The 25,455-nt window shown below is 40.0% G+C and overlaps 1 protein-coding gene and 1 pseudogene across 5 annotated transcripts; both read right to left on the bottom strand.

Annotated features, from left to right (window-relative positions):
* Nucleotides 1-635: 635 nt before the first annotated feature.
* On the bottom strand, nucleotides 636-14,232 carry LOC148064001 (pregnancy-specific glycoprotein 22-like). 4 transcript variants are annotated; one of them, XM_087810483.1, is made up of 6 exons: nucleotides 14,192-14,232; nucleotides 12,635-12,934; nucleotides 11,057-11,356; nucleotides 7,647-7,895; nucleotides 1,565-1,644; nucleotides 636-1,375 (listed from the first exon to the last, which is right to left on the bottom strand). In XM_087810483.1, the coding sequence occupies exons 1-6, from the start codon at nucleotides 14,223-14,225 to the stop codon at nucleotides 1,211-1,213; spliced, it is 1,128 nt and encodes a 375-aa protein (XP_087666609.1). In that variant the 5' UTR covers nucleotides 14,226-14,232; the 3' UTR covers nucleotides 636-1,210. The 4 variants fall into 4 exon arrangements, with proteins under 4 accessions (XP_087666609.1, XP_087666613.1, XP_087666612.1 ...); XM_087810484.1 differs by lacking the exons at nucleotides 636-1,375; nucleotides 1,565-1,644; nucleotides 7,647-7,895 and adding exons at nucleotides 8,535-9,516; nucleotides 9,710-9,802; nucleotides 9,927-10,187; XM_087810486.1 differs by lacking the exons at nucleotides 636-1,375; nucleotides 1,565-1,644 and adding an exon at nucleotides 7,378-7,473.
* A 5,706-nt stretch (nucleotides 14,233-19,938) lies between these two features.
* Nucleotides 19,939-22,054, bottom strand: LOC148064000 (ATP-sensitive inward rectifier potassium channel 10-like; annotated as a pseudogene). The gene is made up of 5 exons (XR_015713573.1): nucleotides 21,723-22,054; nucleotides 21,433-21,644; nucleotides 20,538-20,669; nucleotides 20,286-20,463; nucleotides 19,939-20,003 (listed from the first exon to the last, which is right to left on the bottom strand). The product of XR_015713573.1 is annotated as an ATP-sensitive inward rectifier potassium channel 10-like (transcript).
* Nucleotides 22,055-25,455: the final 3,401 nt, after the last annotated feature.

The raw sequence follows: 25,455 nt of genomic DNA, 5'->3' as shown, positions 1-25,455 counted from the left end.
GTCTTTTGGTCAAATAACTCTAGATATTCTACCAGAGTCTCGGTCTCAAATCCCTCTTTCACTCTGCCTTGACTGGTCTGTGATGGGAAAGTCCTGAACTCTTATTTGAATCTGCGGAGAAGATATAACAGCAAACTAACAGCGCTTCAGAGAGTATTCAGACAGACGTGAAAGAAGCTCTGTGTGTTCTTCTTTCTCACGTTTGCAAGTAAGAGTTTTACTTCAAACCAGACCAGATTTCTGTTGTATTACGTACCTGAAAGTAGACATTTGTGTAGAATCTTAGTAGAGTATGTGAACCCACGTATTTATTAGTGATGAGCTGATGAAGCTTCATGAAACAGTGTCATGTTGTTTAGAGGTCAGTAGGTGGCGCCATCAGTTTAAAAATGATTTTTCATTAGAACAGTTGTTTAAAACAAAGGAAAATAGAGCAGAGACGCCATCTAGTGGACTATGAAACTAATGGCACTGCTTCATGAAGCTTCATCAGACCAGCACTAGTATTTAAGTAAACTACTGTGACCAGAGATAGATTGAAATAAATAATACTTTTGCTCTCATTGTTTCACAAAAGTCATCATAATTAACATGAAATAATTATGCTTGTAAATCTTCTTTTTTTTTTCTTTGGTTTTTTATTATTTTCTCGTGTACATTTGTATTCAAAATACCTTCATTTAAATCCTATAAAAATAGAAGTTTTAGACGAACACATGCATCAAAAGACAGTAAACATAAAAACACATAATCATAAGAGATAATAACAGTGACATTAAGTGAATTTAAACCTTGGACAGGTTTTCTGCTCATAAACGTAACCAGCTGCCATAATAAATTTACACAAACACAATTAACTATTATTTTCTTTGACCTAATATAATAAGTGCATGACAAAAATAACATTCATTAAATGACACATTTCCCGGATTATATTTGTAATATTTTATCTTTAGTGACCGACAAGTCTTTGTTGGATGAGCTCAAACGCACACGATGAAGCTTTTTTCAACACAAACATTGACACTCATATATTATCTTACTTTAAATATCATATTATTATTAATATCCTATCATTTCTGTGTAACGTTTCTTCTCCACTGAAGAAAGTCGGAAGAGCAACACTTTGTTTTTACCTGTTGCTAACTTGCAATGGTCAATTCTGTAATGTGTGTTTTAAACTGATGAAGAAAAACAGCATGAGCCTCAGTCACAGAGCCTGAAGTGGCATTTCTTTGTCTCTGAGCCCGTTTCTTTTCTTGTCCACTTGAGCGTACATCGTATGAAGAGAGGCGGCATCTTCTGGTGAGGCTGGTGTCGGCGCGGCGTGGAAATCCACCAAGCTGTACGTGGGATCTTGGCTCGGGCTCGGCTCCTGTGAAATGAACACATCTCTGTTAAAATCCTGGTGTTCCTCAGGGCTCAACTTCAGGTCTCTTTCAGTTTACTTTGCTTATATTTTAAATCAATCTCTGTTTTTTCAGGCTCATGATCCAAGTCTATCTTGGTCAGTCCATCAAGCGTTCACGATGAGCTAATCCAGTGATAAAGAAACAACACTTACCTGAGGTTCTTCATATTCTGCGTCTATTTCAGCCCCTTCAGGTCTTGAAGAGCCGATTTCATCTGAAGATATTTTTTTCACTGAAGACATAAAGAAAACAATTGCTTAGAGCTCTTGGTCAAACGCACGCACACTTTTGCTTCAGAGACAACATGAGGCGACTCACTTCACTTTTTGTACATGAGAACTCCAACAGTTGATCCTACTACAACTACTACCACCAGAACTATGACCACGGGCAAAACCCAATGAGGTGGAGGTGGAGATGGATATATATATATATATGTCATAAACATCTTTCAGTTTTCAAGGACTTGAAGATGTTTCTTTTAACATGGGGATTTCACTCACAACACAGGTCTTTGACAACCTTCTTGTCACTGGTCCAGCTGACCTCGTTGCTATGGTTACAGATGATGCTGCTCTTCTCATAGTAGACTTGATGAGAGGACGCTGGGATGTTTTGTTGTCCATCTTGGCTGCAGGTGTTGGAACTACAGTTGAAGTAGCTGCTGATGGGACCACAAGTCACGTTGACGTAACAAGTGTATGAGTCGGAAAATCACTTTTTGGATAGGAGAGGAGGAAGAGGACGAGGAACGGGATGAGGAAGGAGACTAGGAAAGACAGGAGACGATGAAGGAGACAAGCAAGGGGACGAGGAAGCAGATGAGGAAGGGGAGGAGGAAGGAGGCGAGGATGGAGGCGAGAAAGGAGACAAGGAAGGGGACGAGGAAGCAGATGAGGAAGGGGAGGAGGAAGGAGGCGAGGATGGAGGCAAGAAAGGAGACAAGGAAGGGGACGAGGAAGCAGATGAGGAAGGGGAGGAGGAAGGAGGCGAGGATGGAGGCGAGAAAGGAGACAAGGAAGGGGAAGAGGAAGCAGATGAGGAAGGGGAGGAGGAAGGAGGCGAGAAAGGAGACAAGCAAGGGGACGAGGAAGCAGATGAGGAAGGGGAGGAGGAAGGAGGCGAGGATGGAGGCGAGAAAGGAGACAAGGAAGGGGAAGAGGAAGCAGATGAGGAAGGGGAGGAGGAAGGAGGCGAGAAAGGAGACAAGCAAGGGGACGAGGAAGCAGATGAGGAAGGGGAGGAGGAAGGAGGCGAGGATGGAGGCGAGAAAGGAGACAAGGAAGGCGATGAGGAAGAAGACAAGCAAGGGAAAGAGGAAGGGTATGAGCAAGGTGACAAGGAAGGAGAGGAGGAAGGAACACAGACAAACAAATACAAAAAACCCGGACACGGACTCACAAGACGACACGTGACAACAGATTTCAAAACATATTAGCTTCAATCATAGACCTTCGGGACTTGTTTGCAGGATTACGCTTGATTTACTACAACTGTGTTGAAACTTTAATTAAATAATTTAAAAAATCAATCTCAGTCCTATTTCAGGTGTGAGGACAGTAATCCAGATTAGAATGAGTATATTGTAGATTAACTACGTTTAAGAAATAACCCTGCAGGATGTCAGTGGTGGAAAATAAAGTTGCTTTATACAAAATTATCAATTTCATTCTTTTAACTCTGTTTTGAACTAAAATAACAATAATAAGAAATTAGCAGGCTTTGATCAAAACTAGTGGCTCGTTTAGGAGCTTCATCAGACGTTCATGTGGTTCAAAATGGTCAAAAGAAGTTGACAGTAAGAACAAAAAGGTACTACTATTGAAAACATTGGCGATTCCAAGTCATGACAAAAAAAGGTAAAATACTGGATTTTCAGGAAATAAGACAATAATCAGAGAATCATCTTGAAACAAATATTGTTGTCCAGTCACACGGATAGAAACATCGTAACTACATCATACTGTTCAAATAGAATTAGTAACAGACAAGAAAAGAGGACATAAAGTGGTTAAGTTAAGGATAGATTATTTGCTCGATTTATTAAATCAATTTATGTAAACCAAATAAGTTACAGCATATTGTGAGGAAACGGAGTGTTTCGCCTCCGTGAGAATGGTGACTGATTCACTCTCTGCAATCAGGTGTGTGCACTGATTGGCTGATTGAGCCCAGGTGTGACGAGGCTATATCTGCCCTGAGACCCCAGTGCTCTGTGCTGCTCATTGTTTGCTCTATGCGATGGTGAGAGGTTCACTCTGAGTGCCCTCTGAGTTACAGAAAAATATTGTTCAAGTTTCTTGTCTTTCGTTCAGCTGCTTGGCAGCAGTGGTTTGGTTCTCACTTTACGTTTTGGTTATTAAAAGGTAGCCTTGTGCTTTTTGTTTTCTCCCCCTCCCCTGGAGTCGCTTGTGCGATTTTGTGGTTATCCCTCCGGGGATAACTTTAAGAGACCCCTGGGTCCGCACCTGTGCCCCAAACCTCCTTTCCCCTCACGCCAACTTGTTACACATATATAATTCTCAAAATCCAGAATTGTTATATTTAAATAAATCTGAACTGTGATTGTTGCTGTTGTTTCTTAAACTCCTTGCTTCTGTAGCACTTTACGATTCTTTCTTGGAATATAAAGTGAACTTAAGTTGATTTCTCTTTTTTACATCATTTCTCCTGAAATCATAGAAAATATGCCCCGGTTTGAGGAGGTTGATTTATTAAAATAAGACAATTATGTCGAATAAATTTGACATTTAGCCTGAAGAAAACAATATAAATAGTAAACTAAGATTCACTTTAAAATGAGTTTGAATTAAAATAGAAGTGGAAACATAGAGAGTAACGGACGAATGGACAAGGAAATTACAGCAAATGCCTAATTTTCAGATACAAGATCAAAATGGTCCCACGTTTAGTGCGAGGCTGCTCTAGAATTCTCGATTTGAAACGCGAATGATCCACGATCCCATTGACAGGGCCTTCGTCACATGTAGCGATTGGTGTCAAAGTCACATGATCGTCAGACCAGGAAATGAAAGTACGGAATGTGATTAGGTCGAAGAAGATCTTCTTTTTGTCAATATAAATGTTTTATGTGTGGTAAAAGTATCATGCAAACTTTCTGTTGACGTTTCTTTAACCCATAAAAAATATTTTAAAGAGACGTTCGCATATGCAGCTTGTTACGTCATCACGTAGGAAGTGACGTAGCTACACCGGCAACACACGTGTCGTTGCTATATGCTAGCTAAATCAGGGGAGATGATTAAAAGTATTTAGGAGCTAAATATAATAGTAGAGGAACGATAAAAAAAACTTGTTTAAGTTGAATTGATTGATTTGTTGCTGTTAAACTCACTGGTTACTTGATTCAGAAATTATAAATTAAAACCATTGAAAACTGTCGACGCTCTGACAGTTCGTGCTCAACAACATAAACTGAATCTAAGTATTTACTAGTCAAAACATACCTTGAACCATCATGAGGACACACAGGGCGAAAAGAATGAGCTTCATGATCAAGATTCAGCCGGTAAAAGAAAGTGAAACTAAGAGGGTTTTTTATTTTTAACTAAACCACACCTGATGAACACCTACAGCATAAATACCTGAGGCCAGGGTCGTTTCAAGGACTCAGAGTAAGTTCGGTTGGATTGCTCCAGACTTATTGTGATTATTGAGAAAAATGTAAGTTTTACCTTTTCCTATCGCGTCAAATTATTTCCCCTCTTTCTTTAATAAACAAAGTAAAAAAGCAAATACAACAAAAACAACCTGAATATTGTCTAAGTAAAATCAACGGAGAACAAAAGAAGAGAGTAAATATAAAGTTTTTACCTCCCATAAGTGCCTGAAACCAACAGAGAGTGAAGAGAACCTTCTGAGACATGGCTGTGAGCGAAAAAGGAAGTGCCTCCTCAAAACCTTCTTTGAAACTTACCAGAAGTGACACCAAGTGAGTTTGTAACTGGTCCAGACTAAGCCCTGGACTCTGGTGTCAGAAACCGAGTTGCCTCCATGGAACTTCCCTTCTGTCTCAAGATCTTGAACTTGGGAGGTGGACCAGACCTGGACATCATCCATGTTGAAGTTGTGACGCTCACAAACAAGACAACGATTGTTGTTTAATCTGAAAGTGAACACTAAACACTCTGAGCTTCTCTTTGTAACTTAAAATGTAGGATGTTCCGCCTTTTCAGGGGATAGTTGATAAAATCCTTCAAACGTCCAGGGTGTTAAAGTGATAGTTCACCCAAAATTCACTCATGTTCTACTCACCCTCATGTCGACTAAAGCTCGGTATTATTTTTAGAGTAATCTGTTCTCTTTCAGAGTTCCGGGCAAAAATGTTTGTTGTAATTTTAATGTAGCGACTGGAGCGCAGTTGTTAAAAACATCCAAATACCTGTAACTGTTGGATCCAAAGTCCAAGATAGTCTCAGTGTGCCAGTTCAGTTGACCCAAAAGCAGAGGTAACATTTATTAACAAAGAGAATCCGAGCAGAGGGAAATAAGTTACAAAAAATGATTTAAAAAATCCAGCATAAAGGCAGGCAAAACAAAAAAAACTGAGATTCTCAGAAAAACTTCAAAATGCCCCTGACCAATGTAAGTCTGTGCACTTACATTGGTCAGGGGCAAATACATAGATCATCATTTCATCTTCACAGTCTTACATTAGTTCAGTAATAATATGTGTTGCTCATGTGTAAATGTAATGTCACAAAGTTGAGATTGAAATAAATTAAATACATACATAAATAATACTTATAAGTACTAAAAAACATTGTGATAATGTAAATAAAGTGTTGTAATACATCTTCATTCAACCATAAAGTTGTAACAAATCATTAATAGAGTTGTAATCCGTCTGTGTGATGGTAACCGTTGAGGTTGATTTCTTTAGCACAGACTCAACGATGTTAGAGAACTTGAGGCAGACAGTAAACGTGGGCAGCGACAGTTTGAAGACGTAAACCACTGCCTGCTGGTCAGTGCAGGATTGTAGTGCACAGCTTGACACATTCCCTTGTTCGATGAACTCACATATGCAGCGTAAGACTACATTTCTGAGCTTCTATGTGAACTTCAAACAAACAGGGCTAATGTTGAACTTTTGCATTAAACCATCTCGTCACTTGACGCATCAAGAGAGTCGGGATACTGGGCTAGCTGGTCGTCACCAGCCCGTCGCTGGTTAAGCTCTAAGGATTCTTCGTTCAGGCGCATTCTTTTTTCAACACAAACATTGAGACTCATATATTATCTTACTTTAAATATCATATTATTATTAATATCCTATAATTTCTGTGGTCGTAACGTTTCTTCTCCACTGAAGAAAGTCGGAAGAGCAACACTTTGTTTTTACCTGTTGCTAACTTGCAATGGTCAATTCTGTAATGTGTGTTTTAAACTGATGAAGAAAAACAACATGAGCCTCAGTCACAGAGCCTGAAGAGGCATTTCTTTGTCTCTGCGCCCGTTTCTTTTCTTGTCCACTTGAGCGTACATCGTATGAAGAGAGGCGGCATCTTCTGGTGAGGCTGGTGTCGGCGCGGTGTGGAAATCCACCAAGCTGTACGTGGGATCTTGGCTCGGGCTCGGCTCCTGTGAAATGAACACATCTCTGATCCAATCCTGGAGTTCCTCAGGGCTCAACTTCAGGTCTCTTTCAGTTTACTTTGCTTATATTTTAAATCAATCTCTGGTTTTTCAGGCTCATGATCCAAGTCTATCTTGGTCAGTCCATCAAACGTTCACTATGAGCTAATCCAGTGATGGTTCTGAAGAAACAACACTTACCTGCGGTTCTTCATATTCTGCGTCTATTTCAGCCTCTTCAGGTCTTGAAGAGCCGATTTCATCTGAAGATATTTTTTTCTCTGAAGACATAAAAAAAACAATAGCTTAGAGCTCTTGGTCAAACGCATGCACACTTTTGCTTAAGAGACAACATGAGGCGACTCACTTCACTTTTTGTACATGAAAACTCCAACAATTACAACTACTACCACCAGAACTATGACCAAGAGCCAATAAGGAGGTGGAGATGGAGGCTGAAAGTCTGTGAATACAAAAATAATGACTTATATGAATATATATGTATATATATATATGTCATAAACATCTTTCAGTTTTCAACATCTTTCAGTTTTCAACATCTTTCAGTTTTCAACGAGTTTTCAACGAGGTCTTCGGACTTGAAGATGTTTCGTTAAACATGGGGATTTCACTCACAACACAGGTCTTTGACAACCTTCTTGGCACTGGTCCAGCTGACCTCGTTGCTATGGTTACAGATGATGCTGCTGTTCTCATAGTAGACTTGATGAGAGGACGCTGAGATGTTTTGTTGTCCATCTTGGCTGCAGATGTTGGAACTACAGTTGAAGTAGCTGCTGATGGGACCACAAGTCACGTTGACGTAACAAGTGTGTGAGTTGATCGAGACAAGAACCTCCTCCAGCTCAACTGGACTCACTGGATCTGGAAGAGAAAATGTTTAATTGTGACTTTGATCACAGTTGTGACTTTTATTTATCACTGACGTCCCTGCAGGACGTCAGTGATAAATAAAGTTGCTTTATATATAAAAAAATTTAAAAAAGGTGAGACAGTCAGTTTTGCATAACTTGACACCAAGTTATGCAAAACTGACTGTCTCACCTTTTTATTTTTCATTAATTCTCATGCTACAACTATAGCTATAATTGTAGCAGTGAATCAGGGGAGAAGCTAAAAAGTATTCAGGAGCTAAATATAATGGTAGAGGGACGATAAAAAACCTTGTTTAAATTGAATTGATTGATTTGTTGCTGTTAAACTCACCTGTTACTTGATTCAGAAATTATAAATTAAAACCATTGAAAACTATTGACGCTCTGACAGTTTGTGCTCAACAACATAAACCAAATCTAAGTATTTAATAGTCAAAACAAACCTTGAACCATCATGAGGACACACGGGGCGAAAAGAATGAGCTTCATGATGAAGATTTAATCCAGTAAAAGAGAGTGAAACTAAGAGGGTGTTGTTTTGTTGATGGTGAAAACACCTGCAATAGAAAAAACAGAAATACCTGCCCAAAAGCCCTGCCCCACAAGTATGGCAGTACTGCTGAATATATAAGGTAAGGTAGAACTTTATTGATGAAATAGTTTTTTTCCAATAGCCACAGCAAATACAGCAATTTTTCATAAAAAATAAATCAAAATAAAATAAGAACAAGAACAAAGAGAAATAAAGAGAAATAACAAGATGATACAATCCAAGTCTAAAGATAAAGAACATAGATCAAAGAAAAATAAAAAAGACAAAGGATACAAGAATTAACATAGAATAGAACATCATGATACTTTTACTTCACTCCTGCCCCCAAACTCATTGTACAATTTAATAGCCTGAGGAATGAATGAGTCCCTGAGTCTATTTGTTTTGCAACTGGGAAGGAGCATTCGTGCACTATAATATATAAAATATAATGTGTAATATATAAATTTGCAAACACACACCACTGTAACATCGAATCCAATATACATTCAATAAATGCACAATAACTAATACATTTAATAGAAAAAACACAAACATATATACATACACACAACACTTTCTTTGGTAAAGTTTCCAGTAAAAGTCTTAATATCTCATCAGGTTCCTTTTTTTAATCTTTGTCTTTTTTTTATTTATGTATTCGTTTTATCCTATAAAAAAAATGCTTCTTATTCTTGAATCATTTTTTATTTCTCATGACTGAGGATGTTGTGATGGCGGCGAAACGTGTCTGACCAAAATAAAGAGAGGAAAACCAAAAAGATCTCTTCAATAATTAATCAAAGTTTTTTTTAAATGTAATTGATTGTTTAACACATGTTTGACAAATGTCCAATCAAGCTGAAAGAAGCAACACACAACTCAAACTAACAACATCCATTGTTTGTCATTAAAATACTATTGAGCTTAAAATACAAGTTCAGAAGTTTCAGACTATGTCACTGAATTTAGAATTAATCTCCATGACGATGACAGTCAGTTCAATTGTCCAGTTCGTACTCTGTCGAGGGGAGTGTGTGTGTCTGCTCAGGTGTGTAGTCATCATGACTTTTGTGTCCTAGAAAAGAAGTACAAGTCAATGAGTGTTTAAAAGATGACAATCATGAGCTCATTTGAGCTGCAGGTGTTCCTCAGGGCTCAAGTTTAGGTCCGCCTTTATTCATCTACACCAGACATGGATTAGTGAGTGTGTGTGTGTGTGTGTGTGTGTGTGTATGTGTGTGTGTGTGTTTGTCGTTGGGGACACTTACGTCTGCAGGAGACTCCCAGCACCAAGAAAACGCCAATAAGCACGAAGACAATTTGGCTCCACAACAAAACGCCGATCCATGTGACTGTAGCACCTGTGAAGAAACAAAGACTTTATAGAGGAAGTCAGAGATGAAGATGGTGAGGTTGTTGTTGGGAGGAAGAACCAGATCATTGTGAAACCATCAGAAGGACGTAGATCTTCGTCACACATCTCACCAGCAGTCAGACTGCAGAAATCCAGGATCTCCTTCTGGTGCGTGCTCCAGCTGACCTGGTTGCTATGGTTACAGACGATGGAGGTGTTCAGCAGGTAGATGTGGAGAGATGACTGGACCTTCTTCTCCCCACCATCCTGACTGCAGGTATGAGCTACACACCTGATGGAGCTGCTGATGTTTTGGCAGCTCACAGTGAGGCTGCAAGACTTTCTGAGGTCTGAGACCGAGTCCACCTGGAGCAGGACTGGAGACACTGGATCTGAAATAAACCACGTCGACTCCACATTAACAGTGTTTACATGGAGAACATCCCTTCAAGTTATCATGTTTAAGTGTTAATACTTCTCTAATGTTTCAATGTTGGGTTGTGAGGAACAGAGAGATTTTGGTATTGACGCCATAAATTATAACTGTATGCTAATTCACTTTGATATACATTTTTGTTATATATACATATATACTCAATACTAGATTTGAAGACACTTTAGAATCAGTCGGATTCTAATCAAGATTCTCACATATGTTGTATTCATAGAAATTTGGCTGCAAATCTCTCTGATCATTATTACGTTTTGTTCCATCATCCTTAATTACTAAGTGAAAAATTAATCAGATTGTTCAAAAATTCTAATATTATTTATATTTCAGTAAAAACTAGATTCAATTTTAGCCTCAAATAGGTCATAAAATCACTTTACTTGCAAAGGAAGTGCAGGTGTACAAGTGTGTGAGTTGTTGTTTTTGATCACAGTTGTGCAGCAGAAGCTGCTACTGAAGTCTCTCTCGCTCTAACTTCAACATGTATGCTTGAAAACTTGGGCAGGAGATCGTCTTTGGCTCTGATGCTGGTATGTAGGGCTCTTGTTCTCATGTGAAGGAAGGACAGAACAATAGATGAATGCAACGAAAGATAGAATTACTTGAATAATCTTGACTCTTTTTATTAACATTCAAAGAAACATGTGTCTGTGGTTTTGTTTTATTGTTACTACAGAGTTGCTGGCCTCAGGTGAGAGTAGAAATCTACCATCAGTGGAGAGATTTGTCTTCTGGTTCAGCGAGTTACTCATACGTTATGATTCTTTGTTATACTTTATACATTTAAAAATAAAGGAAGTAAATACTCACCCTGAACTTTCACGTTGTATTTTTTTTCAATGCGATCTTCACCATCATTTATCACAGCTGTGTAGACTCCACTGTCGTGAAACATCACATTCTTCAGCAACAAAGAATTATTTTCTTTTAAAAACTCAGCTCTTCCCTTGTACTTTGGATATATCACGATCTCTTGTGTATCTTTTCTTAGAATATTCATTTGGTTGTGTTTCCAGAAAAAATCTTGATTCTCTGTCAGTTTCAAAGTTTGAGGACCAGCCAGACGTAGATCATCTCCTCTCTTCACAAACACAGTCTCAGGATCAGAACCTACAAAACACAAGAGTCACGATTATTTCTAGTTACGTTGACGACATGTGATGAAACATTTGTGTCATGTTCTTCATCCTAGTCATGGATCCACCACCTCGTCCCTCTGGTGTCCCCAGGCTTCCTCTGGTCTCCTCCTCTGACTTGTATCAACTCTAGACTAAGAGGTGCTGATCCCCATCACTGCTTAACATAAACTTATCTAAGAACATGGTTGTTTGCTGACATAGAAAAAGTTTAGCAAAACCTGTAAGACTGGATTTACTTTTTGTAGTATCGCTGGATATAGCGACTGATGTGATTTTTATTTTAAGCGATGTGGATGAAAAAATAAGGGTTTATTGTATGGAGTTATTATCATCTCACAAATATTTATAACTGTACAGAGGGAGATCTGCAAATATTCAATGGTCGAACGTGAACCACAAATATAAAATTCATATATTTGTAACTTGTATTTTTTTATTTACAAAACATTTGCATTTGTAAACATATCATTTAAATTGACTTAACAAAAAAAAATGTGTAAAACTTAAAATTACGAGTGTGAAACTACATTTGTATGCTAATTCTCTTTGATATACATTTTTGTTATATATATACATATATACTCAATTCTAGATTTGAAGACACTTTAGAATCAGTCGGATTCTAATCCAGATTCTCACCTATGTTGAGTTCATAGAAATTTGGCTACAAATCTCTCTGATCATTATTACGTTTTGTTCCATCATCATTAATTACTAAGTGAAAAATGACTCAGATCTTTCAGAAATTCCAATATTATTTATATTTCAGTAAAAACTAGATTCAAATTACGCCTCAAATAGGTCATAAAATCACTTTACTTGCAAAGGAAGTGCAGGTGTACAAGTGTGAGAGTTGTTGTTTTTGATCACAGTTGTGCAGCAGAAGCTGCTACTGAAGTCTCTCTCGCTCTAACTTCAACATGTATGCTTGAAAACTTGGGCAGGAGATCGTCTTTGGCTCTGATGCTGGTATGTAGGGCTCTTGTTCTCATGTGAAGGAAGGACAGAACAATAGATGGATGGAATGAAAGATAGAATTACTTGAATAATCTTGACTCTTTTTATTAACATTCAAAGAAACGTGTATCTGTGGTTTTGTTTTATTGTCACTACAGAGTTGCTGGCCTCAGGTGAGAGTAGAAATCTACCATCAGTGGAGAGATTTGTCTTCTGGTTCAGCGAGTTACTCATACGTTATGATTCTTTGTTATACTTTATACATTTAAAAATAAAGGAAGAAAATACTCACCCTGAACTTTCACATTGTATGTCTTTTCAATGGGATTTCCAACATCACTTATCACAAAAGTGTAGACTCCACTGTCGTCAAACATCACATTCTTCAGCAACAAAGAATTATTTTCTTTTAAAAACTCAGCTCTTCCCTCGTACTTTGGATTCATCAAAATCTTTTGTGTATCTATTTTTAGAATATTAATTTTGTTGTGTTTCCAGAAAAAATCTCCAAACTCTGTCAGTGACAAAGTATGAGGACCAGCCAGACGTAGATCATCTCCTCTCTTCACAAACACAGTTTTAGGATCAGAGCCTACAAAACACAAGTTACAAAACAAAAAAAAATAATTGTAAAACTTAAAATTCTAAGTGTGAAACTACATTTACATGTGGATCAGCAATTACAAAGATTCTCCTTTTACAAGTCTTGCAATTACATTGATTTGCCAGTTACAAGGCCTGTTTATTCCCAGATAATCGAAGCCGAAAAAAATCGGCAAAAACTGAGACTTGTATTCACAAAACACCCACTAAAAGGCAGCCTTGTAATCAACTTTGACCATCTTCTGTTAGTACAAACCATTAACCTTGTTCTGAAGTATATAAACTAGACCCGTTTGGTCAATGAGAAAATCGTGATGAAAGTCAACTTGACAGTTTTTGTTTGACGGTTTTGTTCTGGAGTAAAACTATCTGATAATTAAATTTAAAAAAATAATTAAATGATAAACTCTGACATTTTTTTCCTATTTCCTACAACAAATATTTTTTTAGATTTGGAAATTTGTTTATTAATAAACTATTCTGTGTGACTTTAATCTGGTAATAAAATACAATAAAACATCTTTGAGTGGCCCCTCATACTCCAGCGTACATGTGCGTCAGTCTATTGCAGGAAAATGTAATTTTGGATTGGAGTTTGTAAATTTGTTTTAGCACGTTGTAAATAAGTTTCAAATTGTTTCAATACTTTCAGGAATTTTTTTTTATTTGTTTCAGTAAATATTACTTGTCTTTCAGGGTAAAAAAAGATTTAAAAAAGGTTTTCAAAAATATTTTGAAGGGGATCATTTAAATAGCAAAAGTATAAAAAAGTGACTTCAGAGAGATACACTGGTGCAAATTGAGGAAGCTAGTGTAAGTATAACATCATGTCTCTTATGATCAGGCGATTTATGAAGGATAAAGTAAACATAATAAACGAGATCAAATCTATGAAAAATAAATAAAGATGGAAAAAAGTATTTTCACTTATTAGGGTTTAAATATTCTTCAGTTTCAGAGTTTGATTGAAAACATAGACTTTGTTGTCAAATCTTTTATACTTCCTTTCCTTACAGCATTATTTAAGCAAGTTCTTCCTCATTCATTCTTCTCTCTAAGTTGTGAACAACAATGAGTCTTAAATGTTTATTTAATAGGATTATAAGGATAATTGAATGTTTCCGTGAACCTGTTAAACCTAAAAACTGTTTTAAAACCTTAAACAATTGAACAATTAAGCTACTGCTTAACAAAAGTAAGTCTCTGGTAACTGGTTTGTAGCTTTAGAAAAGTGAAAAGTATTTACCTTGAACGGCTGTAATCACACACAGAGCGAACATAACCAGAGACATGTTGGCACTGAACAAGAAACAGGAAGTGGGTTTATTATAGGAAACCTCTACAAGCTCATTCTTATTCCGTTAGTCCATTTCTAACACAAGCATCAATTTTCAGAACGGGCCACAGTCCCACCTACAACCTACAGAGCTGCAGCCTTTTGTGTTCTTTGATTCAGGGTAACTAAGGGAGTGATGTACTACTTTTGTAAGGCCTGGGTCTCGTCTTGTTGTGGAAGGATGGGCCCTAAAGAGACGTGGATGCCACACTATCAATGGGATGAGTTGTCTTATATTGAAGAGATAGGTCTCAAATTCTAGACATCATTCGTCTATTGAACAACGCTCCAGCATCATCACAAAGCTTCAGCATGAACATCGTTGAATCTACTTTCCTGATAACATCTTCTTGTCGTCGATTACAGTGAACAGTCTGTGTCAGGCGTTACTTCAGGAAGTTACATGACTTCTCGACAATCGACTCTTAGCTCTGTTTGCGTCATAGGCCCATATGTTTCCTCTGCCAATGTCCCAACATACACTATACCTGCTCTCTCTCTCTCCAGTACCGTTTAAAAACTTCTAGAAGTGCCACTAGAGGTCACCATAACCCCTTCTTTGTCATCCACACTGCTCTATCAAAGCTCACGTCATTTCTGGCGGATACATCTCCTTGTGATTCTAGGTCAGAGTGACCCAGCTAAAAGTTCAGCACAAACTTGGAAACCTGTCTGTTGGTCAAAAAACTCTAGATATTCTACCAGAGTCTCGGTCTCAAATACCTCTTTCACTCTGCCTTGACTGGACTGTGATGGGAAAGTCCTGAACTCTTATTTGAAACTGCGGAGAAGATATAACAGCAAACTAACAGCGCTTCAGAGAGTATTCAGACAGACGTGAAAGAAGCTCTGTGTGTTCTTCTTTCTCACGTTTGCAAGTAAGAGTTTTACTTCAAACCAGACCAGATTTCTGTTGTATTACGTACCTGAAAGTAGACATTTGCGTAGAATCTTAGAGTATGTGAACCCACATATTTATTAGCGATGAGCTGATGAAGCTTCATGAAACAGTGTCATGTTGTTTAGAGGTCAGTAGGTGGCGCCATCAGTTTAAAAATGATTTTTCATTAGAACAGTTGTTTAAAACAAAGGAAAATAGAGCAGAGACGCCATCTAGTGGACTATGAAACTTATGGCACTGCTTCATGACGCTTCATCAGACCATCACTAGTATTTAAGTAAATTACTGTGACCAGAGATAGATTGAAATAATAATACTTTTGCTCTCATTGTTTCATGAAAGTCATCATAATTAACATGAAATAATTATGCTTGTAAATCTTTTTTATTTTGCTTGTGTTTTTTATCATTTTTTCGTATACATTTGTTTTCAAAATACCTTCATTTAAATCCTATAAAAATACACATTTTAGACAAACACATGCAGCAAAAGACAGTAAACATAAAAATGCATAATCATAACAGATAACAACAGTGACATTAAGTGAATTTAAACCTTGGACAGGTTTTCTGCTCATAAACGTAACCAGCAGCAATAATAAATGTACACAAACACAATTAACTATTATTTTCTTTGACCTAATATAATAAGTGTATGACAAAAATAACATTCATTAAATGACAAATGATCCATTAAATGACAAAATAATATTTTATCTTTAGTGACCGACAAGTCTTTGTTGGATGAGCTCAAACGCACACGATGAAGCTTTTTTCAACACAAACATTGAGACTCATACATTATCTTACTTTAAATATCATATTATTATTAATATCCTATCATTTCTGTGGTCGTAACGTTTCTTCTCCACTGAAGAAAGTCGGAAGAGCAACACTTTGTTTTTACCTGTTGCTAACTTGCAATGGTCAATTCTGTAATGTGTGTTTTAAACTGATGAAGAAAAACAACATGAGCCTCAGTCACAGAGCCTGAAGAGGCATTTCTTTGTCTCTGCGCCCGTTTCTTTTCTTGTCCACTTGAGCGTACATCGTATGAAGAGAGGCGGTATCTTCTAGTAAGCCGGCTGGTTGGTTCTTGGCTCGGGCTCGGCTCCTGTGAAATGAATACATCTCTGTTAAAATCCTGGTGTTCCTCAGGGCCCAACTTCAGGTCTCTTTCAGTTTACTTTACTTATATTTTAAATCAATCTCTGTTTTTTCAGGCTCATGATCCAAGTCTATCTTGGTCAGTCCATCAAACGTTCACTATGAGCTAATCCAGTGATAAAGAAACAACACTTACCTGCGGTTCTTCATATTCTGCGTCTATTTCAGCCCCTTCAGGTCTTGAAGAGCCGATTTCATTTGAAGACATTTTTTTCTCTGAAGACATAAAAAAAACAATAGCTTAGAGCTCTTGGTCAAACGCACGCAAACTTTTGCTTAAGAGACAACATGAGGCGACTCACTTCGATTTTTGTACTTGAAAACTCCAACAATTACAACTACTACCACCAGAAATATGACCAAGAACAAAACCCAATAAGGAGTTGGAGATGGAGGCTGAGAGTCTGTGAATACAAAAATAATGATTTATATGAATATATATATATATATATATATATATATATATATATATATATACACAGTATATATGTCATAAACATCTTTCAGTTTTCAACGAGGTCTTCGGACTTGAAGATGTTTCGTTTAACATGGGGATTTCACTCACAACACAGGTCTTTGACAACCTTCTTGGCACTGGTCCAGCTGACCTCGTTGCTATGGTTACAGATGATGCTGCTGTTCTCATAGTAGACTTGATGAGAGGACGCTGAGATGTTTTGTTGTCCATCTTGGCTGCAGGTGTTGGAACTACAGTGGAAGTAGCTGCTGATGGGACCACAAGTCACGTTGACGTAACAAGTGTTTGAGTTGATCGAGACAAGAACCTCCTCCAGCTCAACTGGACTCACTGGATCTGGAAGAGAAAATCTTTAATTGGGACTTTGATCACAGTTGTGCAGCAGAAGCTGCTACTGAAGTCTCTCTCGCTCTAACTTCAACATGTATGCTTGAAAACTTGGGCAGGAGATCGTCTTTGGCTCTGATGCTGGTATGTAGGGCTCTTGTTCTCATGTGAAGGAAGGACAGAACAATAGATGGATGGAATGAAAGATAGAATTACTTGAATAATCTTGACTCTTTTTATTAACATTCAAAGAAACATCTGTGGTTTTGTTTTATTGTCACTACAGAGTTGCTGGCCTCAGGTGAGAGTAGAAATCTACCATCAGTGGAGAGATTTGTCTTCTGGTTCAGCGAGTTACTCATACGTTATGATTCTTTGTTATACTTTATACATTTATACAAATTAAAGAAATTTAAAACTCACCCTGAACGTTCACGTTGTATTTTACTTTAATGTGATCTTCACCATCATGTATCACAGCTGTGTAGACTCCACTGTCGTGAAACATCACATTCTTCAGCAACAAAGAATTATTTTCTTTTAAAAACTCAGCTCTGCCTTCGTACTTTGGACGAGTCTTACAGGTTAAGTTATGATCACATTTTATAATTGAAACGTTCTCGTGTTTCACGAAAAAATCTTTAAACTCTGACAGATTCAAAGTTTGAGGACCAGCCAGACGTAGATCATCTCCTCTCTTCACAAACACAGTCTCAGGATCAGAACCTACAAAACACAAGAGTCACGATTATTTCTAGTTACGTTGACGACATGTGATGAAACATTTGTGTCATGTTCTTCATCCTAGTCATGGATCCACCACCTCGTCCCTCTGGTGTCCACAGGCTTCCTCTGGTCTCCTCCTCTGACTTGTAATTAGACCCGTTTGGTCAATGAGCAAATCGCGATGAAAGTAAACTTGACAGTTTTTTTTTTGACGGTTTTGTTCCGGAGTAAAACTATCTGATAATTAAATTAAAAAAAGAAAATAATTTATAAACTGGTTTGTAGCTTTAGAAAAGTGAAAAGTATTTACCTTGAACGGCTGTAATCACACACAGAGCGAACATAACCAGAGACATGTTTGCACACTTGAAAGGGACATTGTATGGGGTTACAGACAGAGACTTGTACATCTCCTTGTAATTCACAAAAAAAGCCACTAGAGGGGAGCCTTGTAATCAACATTGACCATCTTCTGTTGCCCCTCATACTCCATCACTTGTAAGTTTGTTTCAAATTGTTTCAATACTTTCAGGAAAAGTTTTAATGTTTTTTATCTGTTTCAGTAAATGTAACTTTTCTTTCAGAGTAAAAAAAGATTTAGATATGGTTTTCAAAAACATTTTGAAGGGGATCATTTAAATAGCAAAAGTATAAAAAAGTGACTTCAGAGAGAAAAACTGGTGCAAATTGAGGAAGCTAGTGTAAGTATAACATCATGTCTCCTATGATCAGGCGATTTCTGAAGGATAAAGTAAACATAATAAACGACAGCAAATCTATGAAAAATAAATAAAGATGAAACTTATTAGGGTTTAAATATTCTTCAGTTTGATTGAAAACATACACTTTGTCGTTTATCATTAATACTTCCTTTCCTTAAAGCAGTATTTCAGCAAGTTTTTCCTCATTCATTCTTCTCTCTAAGTTGTCAACAACAATGAGTCTTAAATGTTTATTTTAGAGGATTATCAGGAAAATTGAATGTTTCCTTGAACCTGTTAAACCTACAAACCGTTTTAACAACTTCAACAATTGAGACCAGATTAAATTTTTCACAACATTTATTTCTGTTATTTCAAAGTACAGCTACTGCTTAACAAAAGTAAGTCTCTGGTAACTGGTTTGTAGCTTTAGAAAAGTGAAAAGTATTTACCTTGAACGGCTGTAATCACACACAGAACGAACATAACCAGAGACATGTTTGCACTGAACAAGAAACAGTAAGTGAGTTTTTTTCAAAGGAAACATCTGCTCATTCTTTTTCCGTTAGTCCATTTCTAAAAAAAAGCAGCAATCTCCCAAACGGCCCCCAGTCCCACCTCCATAAGCATCAAAGTCTCCTTCAGTGGGATCCCTGTCCCACCAGGAACATTTCAACGCTTCTCTTTGCAGCAGCTCCTGGATACACAACCTCACTGACTCATGAAAAAATTTCGACATGTCCCGACAGTTGATGCAATTGGGGAATTAAAAGAAAACGTTTTACAAGCTAAAGGTTTGTTGTTTGCTTTTGTTTTGAGGACTTTTTTTCGTTACGTTTTCCTGAAGTTCCAGCCATGCCTTGTCTTTGTAGTACTTTGTTGTCACTCTTTTCAAGTTTTAATCTGCTGCTCCACTTGAAAGGGACCTTGTATGGGGTTATATTTATTTCACTTCCTTTTCTTATGCAAATCAGGTACCTCATTTTTTAAATGTTATGTCATTAAGCTACTAGAAATCAACCTCCAGCACATTTTGAATCCATAACTCACAACATCCAGTGCAAACTGCAAAGACACACAACATTTCTGAAAGCTCACCATCGTTGCATTCCTTCTTTGAAACTAGTTGTAATGCTACAGTCCAAATCCAGGCACTACAAACTTTCCCTCACACTGATCTGATTGTGGTTCCTGTCCAGGCTTTCCATCGAGCAGGACATTTCGGCCGTACAGTAGAAAGTGAAGCCGAACCCTTAACCCTGATGCGCTGCTATTAAGCAGTCGACTCACTCTTGAGATGCCCCAACTACTGCCCAGAGAGAGCTTATCAGTTGTCCATGTCCTTGCTATTTAATGTTCTACATGTACAGGACGATACGGTACAACTCAGTAGAAACTGGACCAGGATGGTCGGCACAGGAGACTGTAACAGCCATTAGTAGTGGTAAAGGGGCATGGGACTTTTTTTAAGGAACTGCAGGGACCATTTAGGTTTGAATCTTTCGGAAAAAGAAGGGTCCCGGTTTTGGTACAGAAATACATAGATAGAAGGCCCTTATGGTTGCCAAAACCAAGGTTCAACAAAAAAACAGCATGGCACATCTGTTGCAATCAGACACAGACCCAAAGAATCTTCAGGGTAATTTCTGTAAGAATTTTTGGTGGAACCAATGGGTGATACTGTCAATCCTCAGTCTAAACTCACCCTTTGCGGCCCAGGCCCTCAGAGGGCTGTTGTCGTCGATGACATGGTAGAACGTGAGGGGGAGGATAAGGAAGGGACTATCACTCGACGTGTCCACCTGGAAAGGCACGTTTCTCTGGTCAAGGCGAACTGTCTCCCCTTCCTTGGTCAGAGAGGATTGGAGCAACTTCCCAGTGACCTAAGAGGAATCAGAGAACTCTTAAAGGCTGCTCAAGAAATGATCCTTGATTGACAAACTTATCGAGAAATCACCTGACAACCAATGAGGAGACTCTTGCGCATGTTAGCCACTCGGATCATCAGACAGGGTCTCCCTTCATGTGTGGACACCACGGCGTGCTGGCTGAACTTCACTGTCTCGCCGCGCTTTTTTGGTCGAGAAACCTGGACAATAGCAGGTTGAATAACTGGTTTAACCAAGAATATTCCTGTTTTTATAGGATTAGATGTGCATCCAAATATTCCCAAAGCCCACCTAAACATCCTTCCACAGTCAAGTTCAGTCATTGATTTGTTTATTTACCAACCAGTTCATGTTCCAGCATCATAAGGATAGTGGAGCTACCTGTAGTGCTGTGTGCTGTCGCCCTTTTATGGAGCAGCATGCTCTTCAGTGCTGCTATGAATGACAGGCTGTCAGCTAGGTGTGCTCTGATCCCGTACTTCAGGGTCTGATTGAATCTCACATCACCTCTAGGTCATTATCAATGCAAGGCTAAAGCAAGGAAACTCCTGCTTGACTTCTACAACTGCTTGACTTCTACAATGCATGTAGCATATACAGGACCTGTGCCCAATGCACTGGGAATCCCTTTGCAAAGCCCCCTTTGCCACACTGGTATGGTTCCCGCAGGAGAAGTCATGTCTGACCCAGTGGTAGGGTGTTAATTCCACCAGGAACTTTGCAAGTTGGTCCTTCCGGATGAAAGTGCAAAGCTGGGTGATCAGAAGGTTTTGAGAAACAAAGATTTATAGAAAGTTAATGAAGAATAAAGTAAAATAATTATCTAAATGTCAAAAATGTTAGGCGGAGCATTGAAATAAGTGACAAAATAATGACAAAAACAACTTCACTGTACATAAAATGTTCCGTTACCACTCTCCTCAGTCACCGTCATGTTTCTTTGTGACCTGCAGTGATCTATACCTTGGCCAGGAAGGTTCCGGTGATGAAGATTTCCATCAGCATGGTGAGGACCAGCTGGATGATGAGCAGGACGATGGCCGCCGGACACTCCTCAGTGATGCAGCGGAACCCGTACCCTATGGTGGTCTGCGACTCGAGGGAGAAGAGGAAGGCCCCGGTCAGTGACTGCATCTGCATCACACAAGGTGTGTGATTTGACGGCGGCTCGAACTCTGGAGGGCAGGGAGTTTAGGACATGTCAGTGAGGTCAAGCAACTATTTTTTAATTCTTAAAAAAAAAGGATTCTCACCTAGCAGGTCTCCGTGCACCAGTGCCACCAGGTACCACAGCACCCCAAACAGGAACCAGGTCCCGGCAAATTATTATATACTTATAGCGCCACTGCATGTCCACGAACGTCGTCCAGAGGTCGCGCATATACAGAGCGCCACGGCCGCTGACGTGCTCGATACGGATGTTGCTGCGGCCATCTTTGGACAGAACTCGCCTTCTCTTTCTGAGTGCCACCCCACTGCCCGGAGTTCCGCCAAGGAGCGGCTTCAACACGTCCGTCTGGGTCTGAGAGTGGCAAACCTTCTGAGGCGAGGAGCTACGAGAAGATGGGGGTGTGGCAGACGTCATCTGTCAGAGGAGAGCAGGTTTATATTTTTCAGAATCAGAATCAGAATCAGAAAACCTTTATTAGTCCCGCGAGGGGAAATTCGGTTTAACAACAGCAAGAGAAATAAAAACACCCAGAAATAAAAACGAGAAAGAAAATCTAAATAGAATAAAAGATAAATCTGCGCTATATAATATATACACAATAATATTTACATAAATAACAAGAGGTGCAGTTAAATAGTTATCTTGGTGTGTTCTTGTTGTGGAGTCTGATGGCAGCAGGGAGGAAAGACCTGCGGTACCTCTCCCTCACACACCGGGGATGGAGCATCCTATCACTGATGGAGCTCCTCAATGCCCTCAGTGTGTGCTGGAGAGGGTGAGACAAGTTCCTCCTCATGGAGCCCAGCTTGCTCCGCATCCTCCCTCCAGTCACTTCCTCCACAGGATCCAGGGGGCGCCCTAGGACGTAACCGGCCTTCTTAATAAGGCTGTCCAGTTTAGCCCTATCCTTTGCTGTAATGCTGCTCCCCCATCAGACCACACCGTTGAAGATGGCAGAGGCCACTACTGAGTCATAGAATGACTTCAGGAGTGGCCCCCGGACACCAAACGACCTCAACCTCCGGAGCAGGTAGATTCTACTCCGCCCTTTTTTATAAAGAGCAGCAGTGTTATCCAGTGCTTCCAGGCGACTCCAGGTGAGAAAGTGCTCGGTGGAGAAGGAAGATGATGGCGTCCACGCCGATGTCAGGTTGGTAGGCAAACTGCAACGGATCCATGGAGGAGCGCACCAGAGGACTCAGGTAACTAAGGACCAGCCGCTCCAGAGCCTTCATAAGGTGGGATGTCAAGGCCACAGGTCTGTAGCAGCTGGGATCCTTAGGGTGCTGAGTCTTCGGCACCGGTACCACACAGGACGTCTTCCACAGTAGTGGAACTCTTCCCAGGGTCAAGCTCATGTTGAACAGAAGTCCAACAATTTCACTTAACTGGTCAGAGCACGTCCTGAGTACTTTGCCACCGATGCCGTCTGGTCCAGGGGCCTTTGTTGTCTTGGTTCTCCTAAGCTGATTTCTCACCTGGAGAGGTGTGAGGGACAGGCTGGGGTGGGGGGGCATTGTCCCCTGTGGAGTCAGCGGGGGGGCTGAAACAATACAAGCTCGGGGGAGAGGAGAAGGTAAGTGTAGAGGTGAGAATGGTGGAAGAGCAGGGGGGGAAGCCGACACCTCAAACCTTGAAAAATAACTGTTTAAGTTGTCGGCCCAATTTTTATCCCCCGCTGCTACAGAGAGCCTGGTCTGATGTCCGGATATGGATTTCAAACCTCTCCAGACATCTCTGGTGTTGTTGTTGGCCAGACTCTCTTCCATCCTCCTCCTGTACCTCCCCTTTCCCTCCCTGATCTTTCTTCTCAGCTCCTTCTGGACTGCCATCAGATCCTCTTTGTTTCCTGACCTAAAGACTCTCTTCTTCTCCTTTAAGAGAGCCTTTATATCAGGATTAATCCAGGGTTTGTTGTTGGAGAAGCATCGTACAGTTCTGGTTGGTACAATGCTCTCCACACAGAAGTTTATGTAGTCCGTGACACATGAAGTTAGTCCGTCAATATCCTCCTTGTGGGACTCACTGAAGATGCTCCAGTCCGTGGTCTCAAAGCAGACCTGCAGAGCTTCCTCAGCTTCTTCAGACCACTTCTTGACTGAGCGAGTCACTGCTGGTTGCCTGCTCACAAGTGGCTTGTAAACAGGTAGGAGATGGACCAGACAGTGGTCAGCTCGTCCCAAAGGAGGAAGGGGGGATGATAAATAAGCGTCTTTAGTGTTCGCATAGAAAAGGTCCAGTGTGTTATTGTCTCTGGTGGCACAAGTGACGTACTGCGTGAATTTGGGCAGACAGGAGGAAAGAGATGCGTGATTAAAATCACCGGAGATGATAAAGAGGGCCTGAGGGCTCTGAGTCTGTAACCCGTTCACTACTCCAGTGATGACGTCACATGCTGCCTCCGCGCTCGCAGACGGTGGAATGTACACAAGCACCGCGACAACATGTGAAAACTCCCGTGGCAAGTAGAAGGGTCTCAGACTCAGCGCCAAAAGTTCAATGTCAGGACAGCAGTGTTGATCCTTTAAAGTGACATGCCTGGGAAGGCACCACTTCTCGTTGGCGAACACTGCCAGTCCTCCGCCCTTTCTCTTCCCGCTCATCTCCGTCCGGTCCGCGCGTAATAAGCAGAATCCATCCAGCGCAGCAATCGCGTCCGTGTGGTTCTGGTTCAGCCACGTCTCCGTGAGCATCAGCATGCTGCACCGTCGATATTCCGGGTCGAACCTGGTCGCCGCCGCGAGTTCGTCCATCTTGTTTGGCAGAGATCTCACGTTGCCCATGACGACGGACGGCAGCGCCGGTCGATAAGCTCTCCTCAGCTCCCGGCGTTTAACTCCGGCGCGGCATCCCCGTCTCCGCTTCATAATATCCCGGGGGATGATGGGTCGCTCCTACGGCCGCACCGCGGAGAAACGCAGCGCCAGCAGCTGATCCCGACTGTAGACGATGGCCATTACGCGCGCAGGACGCCCGTTGCGCACCAGAAAAGGCGATGAAAAACTTTCCTTTTTCACTGAAAGTTTCCAATTTTTATAGAAAACTGTCCGCGAGTCTTAAAGAGACAGTATGATGAAAAGAAAAGTTTGAAAAGACAGGCAAACCTCGGAAAAAAGTAATAAACCCAAAAAACACTCGGAGCTGCTGTTAAAGTCGCCGTCCTGTCGGCGCCATCTTGTTTGTTAATTTTTGTTTTAATCTGTAGGTCCGAACAATACATAATTACCACAAACACAGCTGAACTACAAAAAAGGCTTCCTCTGACGTACACAAAAAGGCAAATACCAAAAACACTTTGCAAACACAAAAGCCCGCAATGGACCACACAGCATGTATGCTATAGTAGACACACACACTGAGAACGTACACAAACATTAACCTACACAAAGACACAAGACAATGGAAGAAGCAACAATCCCATAAACCCAAAATGTAAACTCCAAATCGCACACATCGCAAACTCTAACATGAAAACCCAACTATCACTCAAATGTTGAAGTCCTCCTCTCCAAGATGCAGTGAGTCATCATGACCAAGTTATTACTTTATAAAGTTCTTCCCCATCTGAATACCCCAATCCCTTGCAGGTGAAGACTTCTGGGATTGATGACGCTGCATGGTAAACCTCGATGTTTGACCAATCACAAGAGAGTGGGTGTGGTTATTAAAAGGATAAAAACACTGAGTCGGTTCCGTCGCTCCAACACGACGTTGCTTCTGTCCCGGGTCTTATACTTTGCGTCGTGAAAGATGAACAATCCAGAGTGCGTAACGGGTCGTATATTTGCCGATTCAAGTCAAACAAAATACAGGCT

Source organism: Callionymus lyra, chromosome 16 (genome assembly GCF_982586985.1).
Source record: "Callionymus lyra chromosome 16, fCalLyr1.hap1.1, whole genome shotgun sequence".
Lineage (NCBI taxonomy): Eukaryota > Metazoa > Chordata > Actinopteri > Syngnathiformes > Callionymidae > Callionymus > Callionymus lyra.
This window is presented reverse-complemented; position numbering and strand designations above follow the sequence as displayed.